The sequence below is a fragment of the Nomascus leucogenys genome, chromosome 1a (assembly GCF_006542625.1).
Source record: "Nomascus leucogenys isolate Asia chromosome 1a, Asia_NLE_v1, whole genome shotgun sequence".
Classification (NCBI taxonomy): Eukaryota; Metazoa; Chordata; class Mammalia; order Primates; family Hylobatidae; genus Nomascus; species Nomascus leucogenys.
The window spans coordinates 986,724-1,007,345 of NC_044381.1; the positions used below are offsets into that span (position 1 = coordinate 986,724).

The 20,622-nt window shown below is 42.0% G+C and overlaps 1 protein-coding gene across 1 annotated transcript in view; it reads left to right on the plus strand.

The window, feature by feature from the left end:
* The window catches only part of DOCK8 (dedicator of cytokinesis 8), a 240,320-nt gene that overhangs the window by 124,631 nt on the left and 95,067 nt on the right, over nt 1–20,622 (plus strand). Inside the window, exon 15 of the mRNA XM_030815609.1 lies at nt 19,022–19,139. Coding sequence (XP_030671469.1) covers nt 19,022–19,139 — 118 coding nt within the window. The remainder of the gene's footprint in view (nt 1–19,021; nt 19,140–20,622) is intronic.

A 20,622-nucleotide genomic window follows, 5' to 3' on the forward strand; every position in this document is an offset into this window, starting at 1 on the left:
TTCCAGCCTGTCAGTTTCTGCCTCCTTTCATTAGTAAGTCCTGACCTTAGACATCTGGCATTTTTTTGGAAGGTGTGGTGGGGAGGGGGACCAAGAGATGCATCCCTTAATGTAGCTAAAGATCGAAATCTTCTCATTTTGGGGAGAGTTGCTTACTGTACATGTTTACACATTCACCAATTCTGCCTCGTATGTAAACCAAAGAATGTGCCGAATTTTCCTAGAATCATGGTTGAGGCAGGTAGGAGTAAGGAGGTGCTGTGTACATTAGTGTCACTGATTCCACCGTTCACAACTCCATATCACTCTCCTTATTTTATACTCTTGAGTCCACCATGCTTTGGTGTTACAGCCCATATAGAACTGTCCTACCTAAAAGTCCTGCTGTCGGTTTAACAGTGACGAGTGTCATTTTTCTGCTATCCTTTACATAGAATTCAGCAGGAAGCTTCACGAGGCATCCTGTTTCTACATGGGTTGCCCTGGTTGGTGGAGGCAGAAGCAATGGAGAAGTGGTGATGACATTAGGGCAAAGTTAGGCTTGCATTTGACTGATGTTGAATAGTTTGTCTAGATTAGAGGGAGCACCTAAAATCCAAAAAGCCTTTTGTCTTTGATTTCTATGCTTTTGTTAGTTTTACAAATTATTATTTAAAATCAGTCCTTTGAAGTGGCTTGTTTTCTTCTGATGGGACAGCTTTGGGAAACTGTTTAGTCTTATTTCTTTTGCAATTGGGAAGTTGTAGGGGACGCTATTTTGTAGCTTTTTCATCCTCAGTTCTGACTTCCTCAGGTGCTTTACAGATGCCCCCAAAGATCAGCATTCATCCACGTTTTCCTGAGAGTGTTTGGCCATCTCTAAAGCAGAGGTATTTTAACAGCTCTCCTTCATGGATGTCCTGTGGTTTCAGGCCTCAGACAGGCTGCCCTTGGGCCCTCAGCAGAAGTCGGGAATTGTCTTATACTTCCGGATCGTCTTATACTCAGGCAAAATATGAGATACTGCGCCAGGGTTTCCCAAGGGAAGAAACTGGATGGGAGGTGCAGGTAAACCCCACAGTACAAAATAAAACAGAGCTGTGAGTAGTTGAAAGAACTGTGTTTTGACAGCATAATAAGGTAATTGTTTAAAACCATGGCTAATTCATCAGATGTCATGTGTCTTTTATAGTTAAAAGATGAAATTTCTTTACCTACTGGTGTAAACAACAGAAAGATTCTAAAACTTTCAAAAAATGTGCCGGTCCTGGCTGCTTTGTTTCATGTTCTTTGACAACTTTCAAAATGTAAATTGAGATTCATGTAACTATTAGTGGAAATATAAATATCATGACTTCATAAGGATAAAATTAGAGGAGCTCAACATAATGGCTCATTTTAATGATTTCTAAGGGGTTTCCATGCCCAGGCTAATAAGTGTACATTTAGCAATAAGAAAATCTCAAAGCCTGTTTCTTTTCTTTCCCTAGAGTTATAGCTTTTAAACCCAAGCTGGTCATTCCTTTTGTACCACTCCACTCACTTGATAGGGGTGACATGGGCTGAGCTTTCTCTCCTATCAGTGTTCAAAGACAAGTTTAGCAGCGTTTCTAAACTTCCTTCAATCAGCTCACAGGACACAGACCAGTTTTGCTATCCTATTAACAGATTTACGTTTCTGTTCTCTCGAAGTGTCAGTTAATGTCCTTAAAGGTAATATGCACAAATATACACAATAGTCTCTGAATTTTTCTCAGAAGACAAACTCAGAAACCTTAGAATTCTGATTCATTCTCTTTGGCTCAGACTTGATGAATTTGCTTCTCAGAGTAGGGGCATGAAAATTATTCTTCACTTAATGTAATCTGTTTCTTCTTTCTCCCTCTCCTGCCCTCCAATAGCACTTCTGAGCTTGTTTGTTCTTCCCCTTACACCCATTGTTGGAAACGTGGCCTCCCCTCATTCTCACCTTTCCAGAAATCTCCCTGTGCTCCTTACGCTTGGCTTATCGCAAACTTGGAGTTCTGTTTTCTCATGCCCTTCTTGCATTTTCTTCTTTTAAGAGACAGGGTCTTGCTCTGTCTCCAAGATTGGAGTGCAGTGGTATGTTTCTAGCTCACTGCAGCCTCAAACTCCTGGGCTCAAGCGATCTTCCCACCTCAGCCTCCCAAGAGGCTAGGACCACAGTTGTGTGTCACCATGCCAGCTAATTATTTCATCTTTTCTAGAGACAAGGTCTCACTCTGTTGCCCAGGCTGGTCTTGAACTCCTAGCCTCAAGCAATCTTCCTACCTCAGCCTCCCAAAGCACTGGGAGGTGCCACTCTTCTTGTATTTTTTACCTTTGCATTTATTTCCTGGTTACAATACTTTTAACTTACTGGCTATTGAACTAGATTCTGCCAATGTACGTGCCGTCCAGGACACGTTCATGCCCCTTTAATTTTCTTAGAACATCAGTGAGATAGTCTTACTAGGAAGAGATAAAGCGCAGGGGTCTGGTTTTCTGGCAGGTTTTCTTTCATTTTAATAACCAGCCAACCCACGGAGGAAGGAGTTGATTGATGGCTGCTTCCTCTTTTGTAAAGAACAAACATCAAATTAGTGGTTTGTCCTCACTTTGCAGATAAGCAGAATAATAACACCTGTGCCTCTCCCTGCATTATTTTGAAACCAATATAATTTTGTTTGGATGGAACACAGATAGCAACCTTAATGGGGCAGAATGTGGAAGAGGAATTACCGAAGGGGGACCAGTCAGCCTGTCAGGCAGCAACTCTGATGCCAAAGAATGGACACGGGATCAGAGCTGTGGACCCCTGTCGTGATTGCAAACTTCCTGAGGGTGGCAGAGATTCATACGATTTCTTCCATCAGGACAAAAATCAGTGTGCTGGAGCTCACTCAGGAAATGCTCTTTGGGATTGGCATGGGAAGGGGATGAGGCCGCTTGACAATTAGCCTAGTTCACTGGGATTGTGTTGTAGGCCAGAGCTGGGTGGTGGTACCATATGGCCAACAGGAAATGCCAGCGATATCCCTAATTTCCCGAGCTTCCTGATAGGTCCTGGTATGGTCGGGGATCCACCGGGATTTGCCTTATATGGTCTACCTCTGACTGAAATCAAACTCTAAGTAGGTAACTGGGGAAGGCCTTTCTCCAGTGAGAAGGTTTTGATGTGATTTCATCATCGGGGACTGGATTGGACCTGGAGAAATCAGTGTTTCTATAGTCTCGTTTCTAAAGTGGCACCCTGGTCTTGGGCAGGTCAGAGGGACAGATAGTTGGTCACCACCTTCAACACCAATCATGGCTGGAAAAGGGCCCCAGTAGGGAGTGCCTTTCTCACCAATCACCAAGGCTAGAAGACTGTCTTCAGTTCTTTCAGATGCCACAAAGGTGTCATTAAAGCAGCCCATTGGCAAATCGTGTACTAGTTTTTGATGATCACATTGCTGTCTTCCTTCACTGTTTCTTCCCTTGGTCCTGAAATTAAGGCTGGGCTCCATTTGACAAGTTATCTTCTGTGCAGGTAGAGCAGCAGGCTGTGTTAGCTCACAGCATCTACTCAGTAGGCACGGAAATATCCACTGAATGGGACTGAGAAAGTGGAATGGGAGGGGAACGTGTGAAGAACAGGAAGTTTTCCCCTTTATGTCCAAAGTCTGTCTACTTAGATCAACAGGATGGTGATGATGCTTTCTGGTTAAAGATGTCATGGCAAGAATCTTCCCTAGACAGCTCTCTAGCAATAGCCAGTGGCATGTAAACCCTGCATTTTTGCACCATATCCAGTGTTTCCAACTCCCTTGTAGAACTTTCCCTGAAGTCAGCAAGAACCCTGTGAGAATCAGGATTTGTCTAGAAATTTAGCATTTACCGAGTCAATGATTCTCTAGACATGTCAGTACCTCCAAGGGATTCCTATGCATGTTTGGTGGGCGTCGAGCATGTGGCAGTTTGGAGAAGGAAGTGGAGAATGCAGCAGCAGCAGGAGAAATGTTTGATGTTGCTAAACATCAACCCCACGGCAAGCCTAGAACTGGGGGAATGGGAGGCATGGTGCAGGTAGCTGCTGACACACAGCTCTAGAGATAGCTGCCTGCAAAGCTAGATGGGACTCCAGGCAATAGGCTTCAGGGTCTAACTGCTCTTTCAAGGTCACTGATTGTTACAGGAGCCATGGTCTGCAGCATTGAGCATGGAATTATTATTACTACTAAGCATGATTCTCACCATAATGCTATTGGGGTGAAACACAAGAGCCCAGAGAGAATATGCTTATTTTATGCAACCTCTAATGTTTCCTCCCAGAGTTGTGATGAAACTGAGCCAAACTCTAGCATGAGAATCAGTATCCCAGGCCAGCAGCCAAAACAAGTGGTGACACTTGGCCAGGCACGGTGGCTCATGCCTGTAATCCCTGCACTGTGGGAGGCTGAGGCGGTGGATCACAGGGTCAGGAGTTTGAGACCAGCCTGGCCAACACAGTGAAACCCCGTCTCTACTAAAAATACAAAAAATTTGCTGGGTGTGGTGGCAGGCACCTGTAATCCCAGCTGCTTGGGAGGCTGAGGCAGGAGAATCACTTGAACTTGGAGGTGGAGGTTGCAATGAGCCAAGATCACGCCACTGCACGCCAGTCCAGTGACAGTGTGAGACTCTGTCTCAAAAAAAAAAAAAAAAAAGTGCCGACACTTTATATATCTAGCTCTGAAAGAAATGAAGTCTGTAAGAAGGACTGTTAACCCTCAGAATGGTCTGGGGATGCTACGTCCCCATGTGGACTTGTCACACTGGTGTGAGTGTAGGGAGTGGGAACACTTCTCAGCTCCTTCCTCACCATGTGTCATTCAGGGACAAAGGGAGCAGGATATCTTCCCTTTGAAAAATCTCATATGCCTGGCAATGCTCGTCACCCTGCGAATAATGTTGATGCATTCATCTAACCAATATTATAAGCCCCTGCTCTGTGTCAGACACTATGCTTGGTGCTGAAATAGACAAGGAGGGATGACTGCCTGTCTTGGAAGGCAAATCCCAGTCTCCTAACAGACGCTAGAACCACAGGCAACCACGCTGATCTATGCAATGACATGTAATGCAACTTTGTCCTGCAACCACCTTGAGATCTTTGAAAGTTCTCCTACCTCCAAAACTCAGACAAGTCCCCTTTCTTGCCAAGTGCCTAAAGCAAGGATATGTTTATAGAGGCAGCTGGGGACATCTGGCCAATTTATTTCCTAGCAGACCTGCTGTTTCCCCTGATTCCAATACTTTCTTCCCCAACCCAAACCAAGGCATCTGGCAATGTTAAAAACATAAAGAATGATAAAACAAGCATTTTAATGAAGATTATTGATTTATTCATTGGCTGTTTCTTTAAATGGGTAGAGAACTAATAAAGGATCTACCCTGAAATAACCGAAAATATCAGCCTCAGCGCCAGCAGAAATTGAAAGCTTTCTGGCTTTTATATGTGTTTTTCTCAGCTGGCAGATTTGTTTTAGGAAACTATTTGCAAAGCCTGGGAAAAATGTGCTCTCTCTGTCTGTTAAAGGAACATGCAGGTTGGTTGGTGCTGGTTCTGCATCTGACAATTCTGTCTGGTGGCCTTAAAAAAAAAATACAGCATAGTCCAGATTTGGACTATGCAAATGGTGTCTTTAAACTTAACTTTTAGGTCTTGAGCAAAGCCAAGTATTATTGAAATGTTTATTTTATTTTTATCTGCAGGAGGTTTTCATTCAAAATGTGTTGCTTTGGGGGAAAAGGAAGGATGTTTGTACTGGGTACTTTTTAGCATTCTTCTTATTATCTGACCTATCACAACCACTTTAGGAGACATTAATTAATTTAGTTCATATAATCAAAACTGGAACCAAGGAAAAATTATTTATACTTTTAGAAATTCTCATGTTCTTATACTTCTTTGGAGATTGAAATGACTCCAAAGAGACTATTTTGTGATTAAGAATATTTTTGTGGCCGGGCACAGCGGCTCACACCTGTAATCTCAGCACTTTGGGAGGCCGAGGCAGGTGGATCACCTGAGGCCAGGAGTTCGAGACCAGCCTGGACAACATGGCAAAACCCTGTCTTTACTAAAAATACTAAAATTAGCCAGCCGTGGTGGCGGGCGCCTGTAACCCCAGCTACTCAGGAGGCTGAGGCAGGAGACTCACTTGAACCCAAGAAGCGGAGGTTGCAGTGTGCCAAGATCATAGCATTCCACTCCAGCCTGGGTGACAGATCAAGACTCTGTCTACAAAAAAAAAAAAAGAAGAATATTTTTGTGTAGGGAGTCATTATATTATGTCTTTAGACCAGGAGGTCCAATTGAGGCAGAAACTTTTGAAGTAAAACCATTTTTTTTGAAGGAAACACATATTTAAATATCAAAGAACACTGGACATATACTTTTTAAAATTTGCATACTTGTATTAGTTATCTATTGCTGTATAACAAAACCTTTGCAGCTCAAAACAATAGTCATTATCTCACAAGTTTATGTAGGTTACGCAGGTGCAGCTGACCTACTCGGTCTGAGCCTTCGAAAAGCTGCAGTGAGGATGTCAGCCTAGGCTGCCGTCACCTCAAGGGTCACCTGGGGGTGGATCCACTTCCAAGCTCACTCATGTGGCTGTTGGCAGGATGCAGTTGCTCACGGGTTGTTAGGCTGAGGGCCTCACTTCCTCACTAGGCCAGAGGCTTCCTTAAGTTCCTTAACATGTTTTCTCATGGGGGGCAGCTCACAGCATAGCAACTGGCTTCATCAGAACAAGCAAGCAGGAGGGTAAGAGACAGAAAGCAAGAGAGAGGCCGGGGTCTTTCACAGCCTAATCTCAAGAGCAGTACCTCATCACTTTTGTCCTATTTTGACAAACGTCATATTGACTTTTTGTCACTACATCAGAAGCGAGTCACTAGGTCTAGCCCACACTCAAAGGGAGAGGATTTCACAGAGCAAGAATATCAGGAAGCAGTCTTTGGTTATTTAATTAGAAGCTGCTAGCACAGTTCTTAACGAAGCTATAAAACATTGAATTGGGAGGAATATGGGCATAGGAGCGTGACGAGGGAGGGCAGGTTAATTCTGTGGATGCTGAGGACAGTGTGCCTCATGAAAAGTGTTCCCGTCAGACTAGTGTATTTCTTTTCCTTTTTCTTTTTTTCTTTTCTTTTTTTTTTTTTTTTTTTTTTTTTTTTTTTTGAGATGGAGTCTTGCTCTGTCACCAGGCTGGAGTGCAGTGGCATGATCTCGGCTCACTGCAACCTTTGCCTTCCTGGTTCAAGCGATTCCCCTGCCTCAGCCTCCTGAATAGCTGGGATTACAGGCACGTGCCACTACCCCCAGCTTATTTTTTGTATTTTAGTAGAGACGGGGTTTCACCTTGTTGGCCAGGATAGTCTCAATCTCCTGACCCTGTGATCTACCCGTCTTGGCCTCCCAAAGTGCTGGGATTATAGGCATGAGCCACCGTGCCCAGCCCAGAATGGTGTATTTCTAGGACGTCTGCAATGCATCACTCTCTAATAAAAGAAAAAAAAAATAGCCACTTCTTGACAGATACTCAAAGGTGTGGAGTCCCTTACTAAACCACACTCCAAAGAAATAAGCCTTACAAAATAGGGAAAAGTTGTTTTTCACCTAGAAAGCAGATTCCCTGCATTTTCTTATTTTCAAATAGTGGGGAGAAACCCTAAGTTGTACATATGTAGAAATGGACTCATTTCTCCTCTTGCACAGCACCCCAGCAACCTTGTACACCCTATTCCTCCCTAACTGCCAACCACACCCTCACCTCCCAAGCATCTGCAGATCTACATACATATTATCAAGTCTGTACAGAGTACTGAGTGAAATGGTCACTGTAGCTATGGAAAGGTGAGATTTGCAGGCTGTCTGAAATGTTTCTTGCTAAAGTAGTTCCAGTCCTTCCCCCATTTAGAATAAAATACATTCTTAGTAAATGACTTTTAGGCAGAAAAAGAAAACCACACTGGAAATAGGATTCTAATAAACCAACATGGGGCTCGAGCTGCTGAACACATTTCTGACCCATCCCTATTCAGAAACTACAAGACAAATATGACAAAGAATATCCAGATCACTTAGACCCTTCAAACCACATCCTGGGTTCCAAGGAGAGTGGCTGCGAGTTAGGAGAGATACATTTATCCAGTGGACCTTTTGACTGTCTTGTCAATGTTAAGTTTAAGAAAAAAATGTAGACTAAAAAATTTTGGCCAGGCGTGGTGGCTCACGCCTGTAATTCCAGCACTTTGGGAGGCCAAGGTGGGCGGATCACGAGATCAGTAGATCCAGACCGTCCTGGCTAACACGGTGAAACCCTGTCTCTACTAAAAATACAAAAAAAAATTAGCCGGGCGTGGTGGCGGGCGCCTGTAGTCCCAGCTACTCTGGAGGCTGAGGCGGGAGAATGGCATGAACCCGGGAGGCGGAGCTTGCAGTGAGGCGAGATCGCGCCACTGCACTCCAGCCTGGGCTACAGAGCGAGACTCCGTCTCAGAAAAAAAAAAAAAAAAAAAAAAAAAAATTTGCTTTGGGTCCCTTCCCACCTTCCCTTGCTTCGTCACTTTCCTTAAGCCTCTAAGCATCCAGATCTTCCCCAAAGCAGTGCTTCCTAGTCAACGATTACCCTATCCTCTTTTTATCCCTTTTCTTCGCACCCACCTTCAGTCCATAAATCCAAGCTTTTTGTAAGGAGGGAGGGTGAGTAAACCAGTTTGTACTAAGGTGAGAGTGAATTATGTATAAACCTCTTAATATATTAAATCTACTAAGCAGTGTTTCAGAAGGAAATTTGCTAACATGGACATCTTACTTGAAAAAAATTTCAGTTGATTCAACAAAGTATGGTTTAGAAATCATTTTCAACCAGGATTGGGGAGAGATTTTTTTTTTTTTTCCTTCAAGCAGTTAGGTTTCCCCAGCAGATTTTGAATGCTTGGTTATTTGTGATTCTTTTCTATGGGAATCTGATCTGGATAAGACCTAAGATCATAAACACTCTAGCTTTCCCTTTGGGTCTTTTGCTATTGAAAACTAGTTGGACTTAAACAAGTTAAGTGGGTTTTAAGGATGGCTCCTTTCACCCATTTCTAAAAGATAGCATTCTTGAGGTTCTGCTTTATTTAGCAGAAGGAATGCTGGTTTTCCAATCTCTCACTCAAAAGGAACTTTTACTTATCTCATAAAAAAGAATGGGATGGAGATTAATGTAATAGAAAAGGTATACTACAAATAGCAGCTATATTTAATCAGTTCATGTTCAAAGATAAATTAGTAGTAGTAATAAGAGTTGTGCTGTATAAAATCACCATATCTCATGTTCAAATTGCAGATCATCAGTTGAAAAAGCATGGATTGTTTTCTCACTGAAAGAAATCTTTAAAAATCTAAAAAGTGTCTAAGGCAGTTATAGAGGTTATATAACAAGGTATAAAATTTCTGAGTGAAAGGAAAGTAAGGAGAGAGAAATAAATCTAAATGTGTGTAAGGTTAATATGTACACAGAATGTTTCTTAAGGCCTTTGACAGTTCCTTTAAAAATCACCTGCAGGCCAGGCATGGTGGCTCATGCCTGTAATCCCAACAGTTTGGGAGGCCGAGGTGGGCGGCTCTCTTGAGGTCAGGAGTTCAAGACCAACCTGGCCAACATGGTGAAACCCCGTCTCTACTAAAAATACAAAAATTAGCCAGGTGTGGTGGCATGCGCCTGTAGTCCCAGCTACTTTGGAGGCTGAGGCAGGAGAATCGCTTGAGCCCAGGAAGTGGAGGTTGCAGTGAGCTGAGATCACGCCATTGCACTCCAACCTGGGTGACAGAAGGAGACTCCATCTCAAAGAGAAACAAACAACAACAACAACAACAGCAAAACCTGCAAATTTGAGCTGCCTAGCAGCCAAGCAATAAAGGGAATCACAATGAACGATAAGATTCATATGTCTGCCAATTTAAAAACAAACCAGTTCTCTTGGGTCAGTGCTTCTCAAACTTGAATGTACATTCGAGACACCTGGTGCATTGTTAAAATGTAGGTTCGGATCTAGCAGCTCCATGGTGCGTTTCTAACTTTGCTCCCAAGCAATGCTATGCTGATGCTGATGCTGACGTTGATGCTGCTACTCCTTGGACTGCCCTTTGAGTAGTAAAATTCTAGCTCACTCAAAAAAACCTCATAGTTTATTTGGAGTAACATCCCTTTAGCCCTTTAGCTCCTGTAAATGTTGTAAGACTACATTACAATAAAGTTCTGGTGAGTCTAATTGTTGACCAGAAAGATTGTTTACTTCAGAGCACCTGGATTTGAATTGCAGCGTGCCACCTGCTGCTGTGTTACCTGGTACAAGTTAATGCATTCTCTTCGCACCTCAGTTTTATCGTCTTCTGAATGAGACTAATAGTAGTACCTGTCATAGATGCTTGTAACAGTGCCTGCATAGAGTAAGAATGAAATAATGTTAGCTATTTTTTATTATTACATTTAAAATAGATTTTGCTGGCAATGAAATATGAATGATAAATTAAAATCATCTCCTCAGCTGTTTTCTTTGCATAAGTACCTTAAAATAATGTATCTAGATTTGCAATTTCCTTCTGAATCCTTGAATAAAAGACACCAGATAATCAGAAGATGTTACTGACATTAGTAGGCATTTGAAGTTCACTCCGATGGAATCAGTCTATTTACAACAAATTGCTATAGAGAGTAAAAAGCGCCAACCTTTTCCTGTAGTTTTTGAATGACAGCATCTTTGTTCATGCAGTTGGCTTTGCTGCATTTCCACTTCAGTAAATAGTTCATCAATTTTTTGGCTCTGTCTTTGCAAAAAAAAAAAAATCTACAGAGGGAGAATTTTAAAACACAAATGAAGAAAAAGAAATTACTTTGAAATTGCCAAAATCGTTTGGCTGTAAGAGCTTCTTTAGAAAAACAGAGCTTTTTATGTTTCAGTGGTGTCGTATCAGAATTGCATGTTGCTAGTAGTTTGCTATCAAACAACACTTGTGTTTCAAGCTATTAAAAAATGAACAGAATAGGCCAGGTATGGTGGCTTACACCTGTAATCCCAACATTTTGGGAGGCCGAGGCGGGCGGATCACTTGAGGTCAAGAGTTCGAGACCAGCCTGGCCAACATGCTGAAACCCCCATCTCTACTAAAAATACAAAAATTAGCCGCGCCTGGTGGCATACTCCTGTAGTCCCAGCTACTTGGGAGGCTGAGGCAGGAGAATTGCTTGAACCTGGGCAGTGGAGTTTGCAGTTAGCTGAGATCATGCCACTGCGCCCCAGCCTGGGCAACAGAGCAAGACTCCATCTCAAAATTAAAAAAAAAAAAAGAATAAAATAGAAACACCGATTTTTCTGGTATTTTGTACCCTCCCCCGAATATCCATACCCAAGGCATTTTGAAGATTTCCCTAAGCTGGAAGCACCAGACCACATGTTATTTAAAACATATTAAGATGTACCTACTGTATTATGTATACTTTCTATATAATTTTATAACAGTCTGCAAAGTAGCAGGAAGAAACTTTTGCCTTCAGGTTAAACTCAGAAGAGTTGCCATTGGCTAACGAAAAATTTTGCATTTAGTAAGCATTTAATTAAAAATTTATTAATTTCGGTTTTGAGGTTTTACTTTTCATATTTTTAGAGCCAATAACTTCTGGAATCTCAGACATTTTTGTGGAATCTTAACTTGTTCATAGATCCTAGGTGCTGTGTTTGTCATCCTGAGAGCTTAAATGGCCCTGCCAAAACCTCAACCTCAGCTCAGAGTAGGAAATCGTCAAGCACTTGGTAAATGGTAAGCAAATGGATTTCAGTCACTAAATGGAGCTGGAGGAATGGAGTGCTCCCTCGAAAAGAGCATTTCAGCTGTCACAGTGGCTTGCGCTTGTAATCCTAACGCTTTGGGAGGCCCAGGCATGAGGACCACTTGAGCCCAGGAGTTCGAGGCCAGCCTGGGTAACACAGGAAGATTTCACCTCTACAAAAAGTAAAAATAAAAAATTAGCCAGGCATTGTGGTGGCTTGCATCTGTAGTCCCAGAAACTTAGGAGGCTGAAGCAGAGGATCGCTTGAGCCCAGAAAGTTGAGGCTGTAGTCAGCTGTGATCACGCCACTGCACTCCAGCCCAAGAGACAGAGCATAGACTCCATCTCCAAAAAAAGAGGCTGTGACAGAGGAAGGCAGGGGGATGTTAATCGGAGAGACACAGAGACTGGGAGAGACTGAAAGAGAGGCAGAGAGAAATACACAAATTACAGACACAGACTGAGAGAAATGGAAAAATGAAGAGAGGATCCCATAGAGATTGATTGACTTCCCAGGTAACATATAATATCTTACAATCCTGCAGAATGTTTAAAGTTGCATTTTAAAAGGCACTCGGTTGGTTCACACAATCCTGGTAAGAAGATCATTTTAATTAGTATCATATTTTGCAGTTTCCAAAGCAGTTCTTAGGCCTCATTGCATTTAAGACCTGGCGCCATCCCTTTTATTACGGATGAGGAAATTGACTTGTTCACCTTACATTTGTAGAGCATTTTGCAATTTTTTGAAGGACATTTCCACCCATTATCTAATCACAAGTCTCCATAAATCACATCTCCCCTGGTATAAAAGCAGCTCAAATTACAGGTGCTACTGAGATTCAAAATGCAGCCCACAAAATCAGCAAATATTTTTGCTTTGTTAACTCCTTTTTTAAAAATGGCGTAGATTTCATATTACTACTTTGTTTCAGGCTGTATATTGAAGTAACGAAAATAAAACAAAAATTGACACCAATTTTATTTTGAAATAAAATCTACTTTTCTCACTTTCCCACATCATTTTCTAGCTGCTAGCCTTAATGCATATTCAATTTTTGCATATTTACAGCCCTGTCAAAGATAAAATTTTATTTTCTGCATTTTCACTCAACATTATACACTGAGTATTGGCCATTTAACTCATCTCAGTCCCACTTTCAAAGAGATACCCAGGAAAAGAAGCAGCAAGGTTCGTTCGACCTTGAACAACTACAGATAATACTTTGGCTCTCTTTGAGATTTTTAAGGCCCATAAGTAAAATATTTTCAGATTACAGAAGGCTTGGGATTCTGGTTTTATCACATGACTGATTGGTCCTCCATGTTCTCCTTGGCAGATGTGGGTATCAGTGGCACAATGTTTTTCACTCAAAACATGGTTTAGCTTACCATTACCAGGAATGGCCGATGTATACGCATTCATATCGTGAAGGTTTATTTGCACCTCCACTCTTCTTAACCAGGCTATTTTCACAGGAGAAATAACCCCAGCTTCATGAATCCTATTCCCATGACCTATTTGCTAATCTCTTAAAATAATGGCCAACTCACATGATCAGTAATGATTGACTCACCATGACATCATCCATCACCTTTGTCACTGGAAGCCCACTTGCCTTAAAGAGTGCAGCATCTTCCAACTTTGCTCCAGCAACTTCAGCTCCTCATTAAATCTCTCCCTGTAGGTCATCCCTGCAACCAGTTGACGCTGGAGCTCAGCAGCCAGCTGATGGGGGCCTTCACTCCTCTGGTCCAGCTGCTCCCCTCTCCTCTCAAAGCCCTCTTTTCCTTCTCTCCTGCTGGCTGACCTAGAAGCTCAGCTAAAGAGACGTTCAAAGTGTCCAGTTGCTTAAACAGGTGGCCAGTGTGCTTTTTGCTGTAACTCACTTGCTCCTTAAGCTCAGCTCCAAGCTGTAGAAGGCCATGGGAGAGCACGTTGATGTCATCTTGGGAATAATTAACAGGGTCAGGTTTTTCTGTTTGTTTCCTTGCACGAGATGAAGAGCAGGATAAACTTGGGAGAAGCCAAAGTGATGTTTTTGTAGTGTGGCTTTGAATGATTTCAAGGTCCCTTGGTTAACCTATTCTCAGCAAAGGAAATAGAAGATGGTCCCAAGATGGTAAGAGCAGAGTGTTTGGTTGATAATTTGATCTAAAAATGACCAGATTCCACAAGTTAACCCCAGAGCTGCTCAGTAACAGCAGTTTAAAAATAAGTTGAAGACTCGTTGCTAAATGAGTGGAAAGAATTTGGAGTTTCCAAAATAGTTTGTAATCAAGAAAAGCCATATGAGGGGGTCCTGGAGGGAAAATTGCTGATGAATATCAAATGTCCCGTTCTCAATGCAGTGGTATATGTGACTGAAGAAAACCACTTTTGTCCACATTTGGGGAAAGATAAGATTATACTAAATGCCTGGCACATACACTGGACCTTCAGTTACTTAGAAAACTTTCAAAATAACTTTGCCATAACAAGTGGGAAATTATTAAGGTCATGGGCTGTCTTCTCAAAAATACTTGGATAACATGATTCTCTGGCTAGTATGAGACCCTTAATTTATCACATATGAAGCATATAAGCCTGCTTATCAGTTCATTAATAATTATTTTTATCTGGCTTGGGCTCTGGGTTACTGGCCATGCAGGCAGATCTTCCCTCCCAAAAGAAAACATAATTATTCTCTTGTATTTGTTTCCTTTAAAGCATGCAGATTTAACAAAACATATTACTTAGCACTCTTACTAATTTAGAAATATGATGACCCTTAAGAAATGCATCTCCTTAAAAGAAATTCTAGGCAAACTCATTTAACCTTTCTGGGAGTTAGTTTCCTGACCTTCAAAAATGGGATGTTGGACCAAATTATCTTGAAGTTTCCTTCCAGCTGTGTGGTTGGTGGGGCGTGCTGGCAGTGTGGGGCAGGACACTGAATATCTGTGGTGGTGATGTTTGGATACAGGGGTGAGCAACCCCTTTGGAAGCAAGATGCAAAATTGCTGGGCAGTGTTGGGGGTGCATGGGAATGGGTGGCAGTGCCCCTGTATTGGAGTGTAAGAGACAAGTGTGGTGAGAGCGGTCTGGCAGGGCTACTACTGTTATGATTTACACAATCCCTTTCATCCAGCGACATCAAAGCACCTTCACAAGCTCTGGCTCATTATTCTGTCAAACACAGCATTCAAGAAAGGTTGATTGGCATCTTCAAATTAATTCAAAGATGATGAAGTTGAGCATTGCAGAAGATAAAGGGATTCTTCCAAAAGTACCTGCACTGCAGAGGGGCACGATATATAAAGTGTTCATCACGGGTTTCTAACTGAAACAAGGAAATAACGTGAACGCTTATTTTTAGAGGAGACCAGTATAAATTATGGCCTATTCAGAATATGCAATACCATGCACCCATTAAAATCATGTTTACTAAGAATAGTTAGTCACATTGGGGAAATGGTCATAACTGAATAACATTTAGTGGCATAAAAAAAGATAAAGCTTTGTACATACAGTATGAGAAAAATGTTTAATGTGGCTGGGCATAGTGACTTATGCCTATAATTCCAGCACTTTAGGAGGCCAAGGCAGGGGTATCACTGAAGGCCAGGAGTTCAAGACCAGCCTGGGCACCATAGTGAGACCCTGTCTCTACAAAAAATTTAAAAATTAGCCAGGTGTCATGATGCATGCCTACTATTCCAGCTACTAGGGAGGCTGAGGCTGGAGGATCACTGAAGCCCAGGAGGTCAAGGCTGCAGTAAGCCGTGATCATACCGCCGCACTCCAGCCTGGACAACAGAGTGAGATCCTGTCTCAAAAACTGAAAAAAAAAAGTTTGATGTATAGAGGGGAAAAGGCTAGATGGAAATATGTTAAAGTCTTGATGGTGATCTTCCTTGGTACAGTGGTATAGTAGGTGGTTGCTATTCTTTTCTTTATACTTTTATGTACTTTTATGTTATGCAAGGTTGAAAAAATGGGCACACATTACTTTTATAATCATCTGTGTATATGATAATCATATGATTATGAAAGAGGGAGTGTGTGTGTGAAAGTGGAATGGACCAATCAAATAGAATGGTAGGGAAGACCTCAGAAGATATGACATATGAACTCCACCCCAAAGATGAGAAGAACCAGCCATTTAGTGAATGGGGAAGCCCTCTGGGGAACAGAAGGGACGAAGGAAGGAATAAGTTTGGAATGTCCTGGGTTTGAAAAAAGGCCAGCATGGGGGAATGATGAAAGTTAAGGTCAGAGCCATTGCCAAGGGCAAGGTCATGTGGGACCTATGATAAAAAGTTTGGGAAACCCTTGTGGGGGCCTGACATAATTTATTTTACATTTTTGAAAGATCCTTCTGACCAATATATGAGGAACATTGTCAGAGGCAAGTGTAGAAGTCAAGATCTATTGAGAAGGGGTTGCAGGGGTCCAGGTGAGAATGAGGGTGGTTCCGAGTGGAGAAACAGGGACAAGGTAGGTTGGAGTGTGGGTCTGACTTGTTAGCCGTGTGGAGGAAATAATTATCATCATAACTATCATTTATGTTTTTAGGGGGCCATATAACTTCAGTATGTTTTCAATGTTCACATCTGTAGGTTTACAGAGTTTGTACTTCATAAGGTACAGAAGTAAATCACTTGTCATAAATCATGCATTTAGAAGCATATATCGTGCTTCTATTATAGTAATGATAATAATAGAAGTCTGCTGCTAGTCATAAAACTTATCTGTTCAGAGAAGCCTTTTTTTTTTTTTCTAGAGAAGTCTTCTAGGTTTCAGTTGTTGCTCATTAATGCTCACCACAGCCCTTTGAGGTCGGTGCAATTATGCTTTGGAAAAGCTAAGTAACTTGCCAAAGGCCATGCAGCTAAAAGAAGCAAAAGCTGGATTCAAATCTCAGCTCTCTGCCTCCAGAGAGAACACCCTCCACCCCTCTATGACAATACCGCTCAACAGACATTAGCTCTGCTTATTTGATTGGAGGCAGTGGAGATGAACAGAAGTGAACAGTGAGCAGAGAGGGGTTTGTACCCCACACACATCCCTGCAACCCAACTGTAAACTGTCTTCCGTCATCGTTTACTATATCCATGTCCACTCCTGACAGCATCAGTGGCTCAATCATATCTACCTGCATCAGGGTTTTAGGCTGCCTCAGTTTAGACAGAGCAAGATTTGGGAGGTGCTGGTAAGATGGCCAATGGTTGAGTAGAAACAGCACTGTACTGGATCTCTGCCTGCTCTGTGGCTCATTCATCATGTGTCTCATCTTTAAAAGTTGGAGCTCAGTCTAGGTGCCTCCTGGCCTGAGCACACCAGAATTCTATGCTAATCCCTTCATTGTGACATGGCCTGTCGTCTACTTTTCTGGGAAGACCACCTACATCTCACTGATATTTGAAGCTCATTGAGTATTGTGATATATCAGCCCAGACAGTCACAGGGTACAGCAACTCATACTCGCTCCCAGCACCAGGCCAGCCCCATTCTGCCTCCAGGGAGTCACCCAAAATAGAGAGATGAGGGTAAAATGAGACCTAGGAATACTATTTATTTGCCTTCATGGCCTTTGAACTTGCACATCCAATGTAACGGTTCCTGTGTGTTCTTGATTGTTCCAATTATCATTTTTCCTCTCGAATACCTGAAAGCATTCATTATTTTACAAGAGATTTGAGTAGAGAATCCCTGTGCCCTAACTTTTCTTTCCTTGATGTAGGATGTTCTTCTGTGACTAGGTAAGTTTATCTCAATGTTTCCCCAAATAATTTCTCAGAATGTCAAGTTCATAAAAGCTACCATGAAAGGATAAATAAGTGAAAGGAGTTCTGAGGTGAAAACATTTGGGGAAAGAAGAGTCTTTCTCCTTCTAAGGCATTCTCAGTGCACAGTAACCTGTTTATCTCACTTTGCCCTGGTCTGTCCCAACCACATTTGCTCAACCCCCCTACCTTCCCCCTACACTTGTTAACCCTTTGCAGAACACTAGGGCTCTGTGGGACAGGCTGGGAAATGCAGGTTGACATGCCACTGTTAATACCTAGAAAATTAAGGCAAACTTGTCCCTAAGAGATGTCAGGATAGCACAGTATGAAAGGGCCATGCTTATCAGGGCTCTTATCTAGAGAATACAGTGGCTATGAGCATGACTCTGGAACTAGACAGTCTGGGTTCAATTCCCAGCTCTGCCATTTAGTTATATGATATGGAGTATATTACCTAACATCTCTGTATCTCATTTGTTCCTCACTTGTGACATGGGGATGATGACAATGATAATAGTGCCTACCTATAGGATAGTTATGAGAATTAAACAAATTAATAAATATGAAGTATTTGGAACATTGGCCTGACTCAGGATAAGTTCTGTTTAAAGGTTAGTATCATTATTACTGTTTCTTCAAGCCAGGAATATACTTCACCAATTATGTATACACTCATTCCTTCGTTCAACAAATACTTAATACTACTGTGTCCCAGGCACTATTCTAGCTACTGGAGATAACATCAGTGAATCAAAAATATCAGAGAACAATCCCTGTCCTTGTGGAACTTACACTGTAGTGGAATCTACTACTAATAATGCAAATAGAAAGAAAAATATATGCAAGTTACCCCGGCACTGAGTAGCCTAGTACCTGTCCTATAGTTGCCAAATGGATGGATATATTATTTATATTGTTGTCGTTGTTATACAGTAATTGAGCTTGGAGGTTTGAGCTGCCGTCTTAGATAAGAACAGAAAGCTAAGCCAATACAAGTGTCACGCCAGTAAGAAAAGGAAACTACTACATAAAGATTAGGAAGAAAAAAGAGAAGAATGACATTAGGCCATCATCTATGGCCATGAGTTTTATTTAAAATGAGCTGGACCGTTTTTGCCTTCTTTATCTGTGTATCAGAGATACAATTACCTCTAGGCAGATTTCCACATTCCAAGACATTAAGACTTTCTAAGCTGCAGCAGACACATCTTTACTTGTAGCAAAACAGAGAGCGATGGGGGTTATTTTCCGATGACTGCAGCTGAAGAGGAAGAGTCAAGTAATTCACTCCCTTCACTTCTGAGAGGAAAAACTTCTTTGGAAAAAGCACCCCATGAATGGAATTCTCTGCATTCGCTGAAGAACTTAGTTAAAATAAACTCTAGACCTTTTTCATTGATTCTTTATCTCTTCTTTTCCAGAAACCTTCTCTATGTCTACCCACAGAGGCTGAACTTTGTTAACAAGCTAGCATCGGCCCGGAACATTACAATAAAGATCCAGTTTATGTGTGGAGAAGATGCTAGCAACGCGATGCCGGTAAGGAGGGAAATGAACATTTGCCTCAAATCAGGGTGGGCTGCACACACCTGTCAATTCACACGAGTCCAGGACTCATCAGTGTACGAGTCCATCTATTCCAGGCCAGTACTGCTCAGCATGTGCAAGGGCTTCTGTGCCCAGGATATCAGTGGGGAAACAGGGTCAGTCTTACAATCTCTTTCTCAACTTATTCTGTAGTGAGCTTGGAACATACAGATCATTTTAGAGGATTAAAAAAATCATAAAGTCTTTCCATACTGCCCATAGGACCACCCCACTCTAAAGGCATACAAAGTAAAGAGATGGCTCAACATGTCCACCATGTTTGCTGAGTGTCTTCCATGCACAAACAGTACACACTGTGTTATACACACACTGTGTTACACACTTACTCAAGCTTCGGACCACAGTGCTAGTAAATACAAAGTACTGCCTAGTAATTATGAACACACACCACCTCCACACCTTCTAGGAGTGGATCTTTGTTCTGAGGCAAAATATACATCAAATTTTATATATATATATACATATAAATAAAATGCAGTGTGCTCCAAGGAACTCAAAATGCCAGAATTTATACTTTTTAAACCATCTCCTACTAAATGAGATGGTGGTTAGCTATTACTATTTCCCATAAGTCATAGAATTCAGTTAATATAACTTTCTTTCTTTCTTTCTTTCTTTTTTTTTTTTTTGAGATGGAGTTTTACTCTTTTTGCCCAGGCTGGAGTGCAATGGCCACAACCTCCACCTCCCAAGTTCAAGTGATTCTCCTGCCTCAGCCTTCCAAGTAGGTGGGATTACAGGCATGTGCCACCACCTCCAGCTAATTTTGTATTTTTAGTAGAGATGGGGTTTCACCATGTTGGCCAGGGTGGTCTCAAACTCCTGACCTCAGCTGATCCACCCGCCTCAGCCTCCTAAAGTGCTGGGATTACAGTCGTGAGTCACTGCACTCGGTTAATACACCTTTCTAAAAAGAAAAAGAAAAAAAAGAAAAAGAAACCTTTCTCTTAATGTCCCACCCAAAGAAAAAAAGAAAAAATAAAAAACCTTTCTCCTAATGCCCCATCTGTCTTCCCAATGCAAGGTGTCTTAAGACAGTGGTGGGGTCCTTTTAGTGCTCTCTGCTCAGGCCCCTGGCATGCCACTGCCAGGAGTACCAGGTATGCTTGTGCAGATCCTGTGGCAGCCAAGATGCCCAGCCAAGGGTGACTGTGGGCTAAAGTCCAGTCTGTTCTCCATTCACTGAGCCATGGGTTCTGGTGCTGGGATTACTGCATCTAGAGGAAAGAGCTTTTTTTCTCTGCACAAAGGTGAGTGGACTTGTTCGTAATGCGACCTAAATGCTGCTTCAGGCCCAAGGAGGTATCTTTTTCTAAACAGCACAAATGTAGATAAGGCAATGGAGATTCAAATCACCTAAGTGACTAGGTCTGTATGTTTGGAGAGAGAGGAACCTGGAACTGGGGATTTCTCA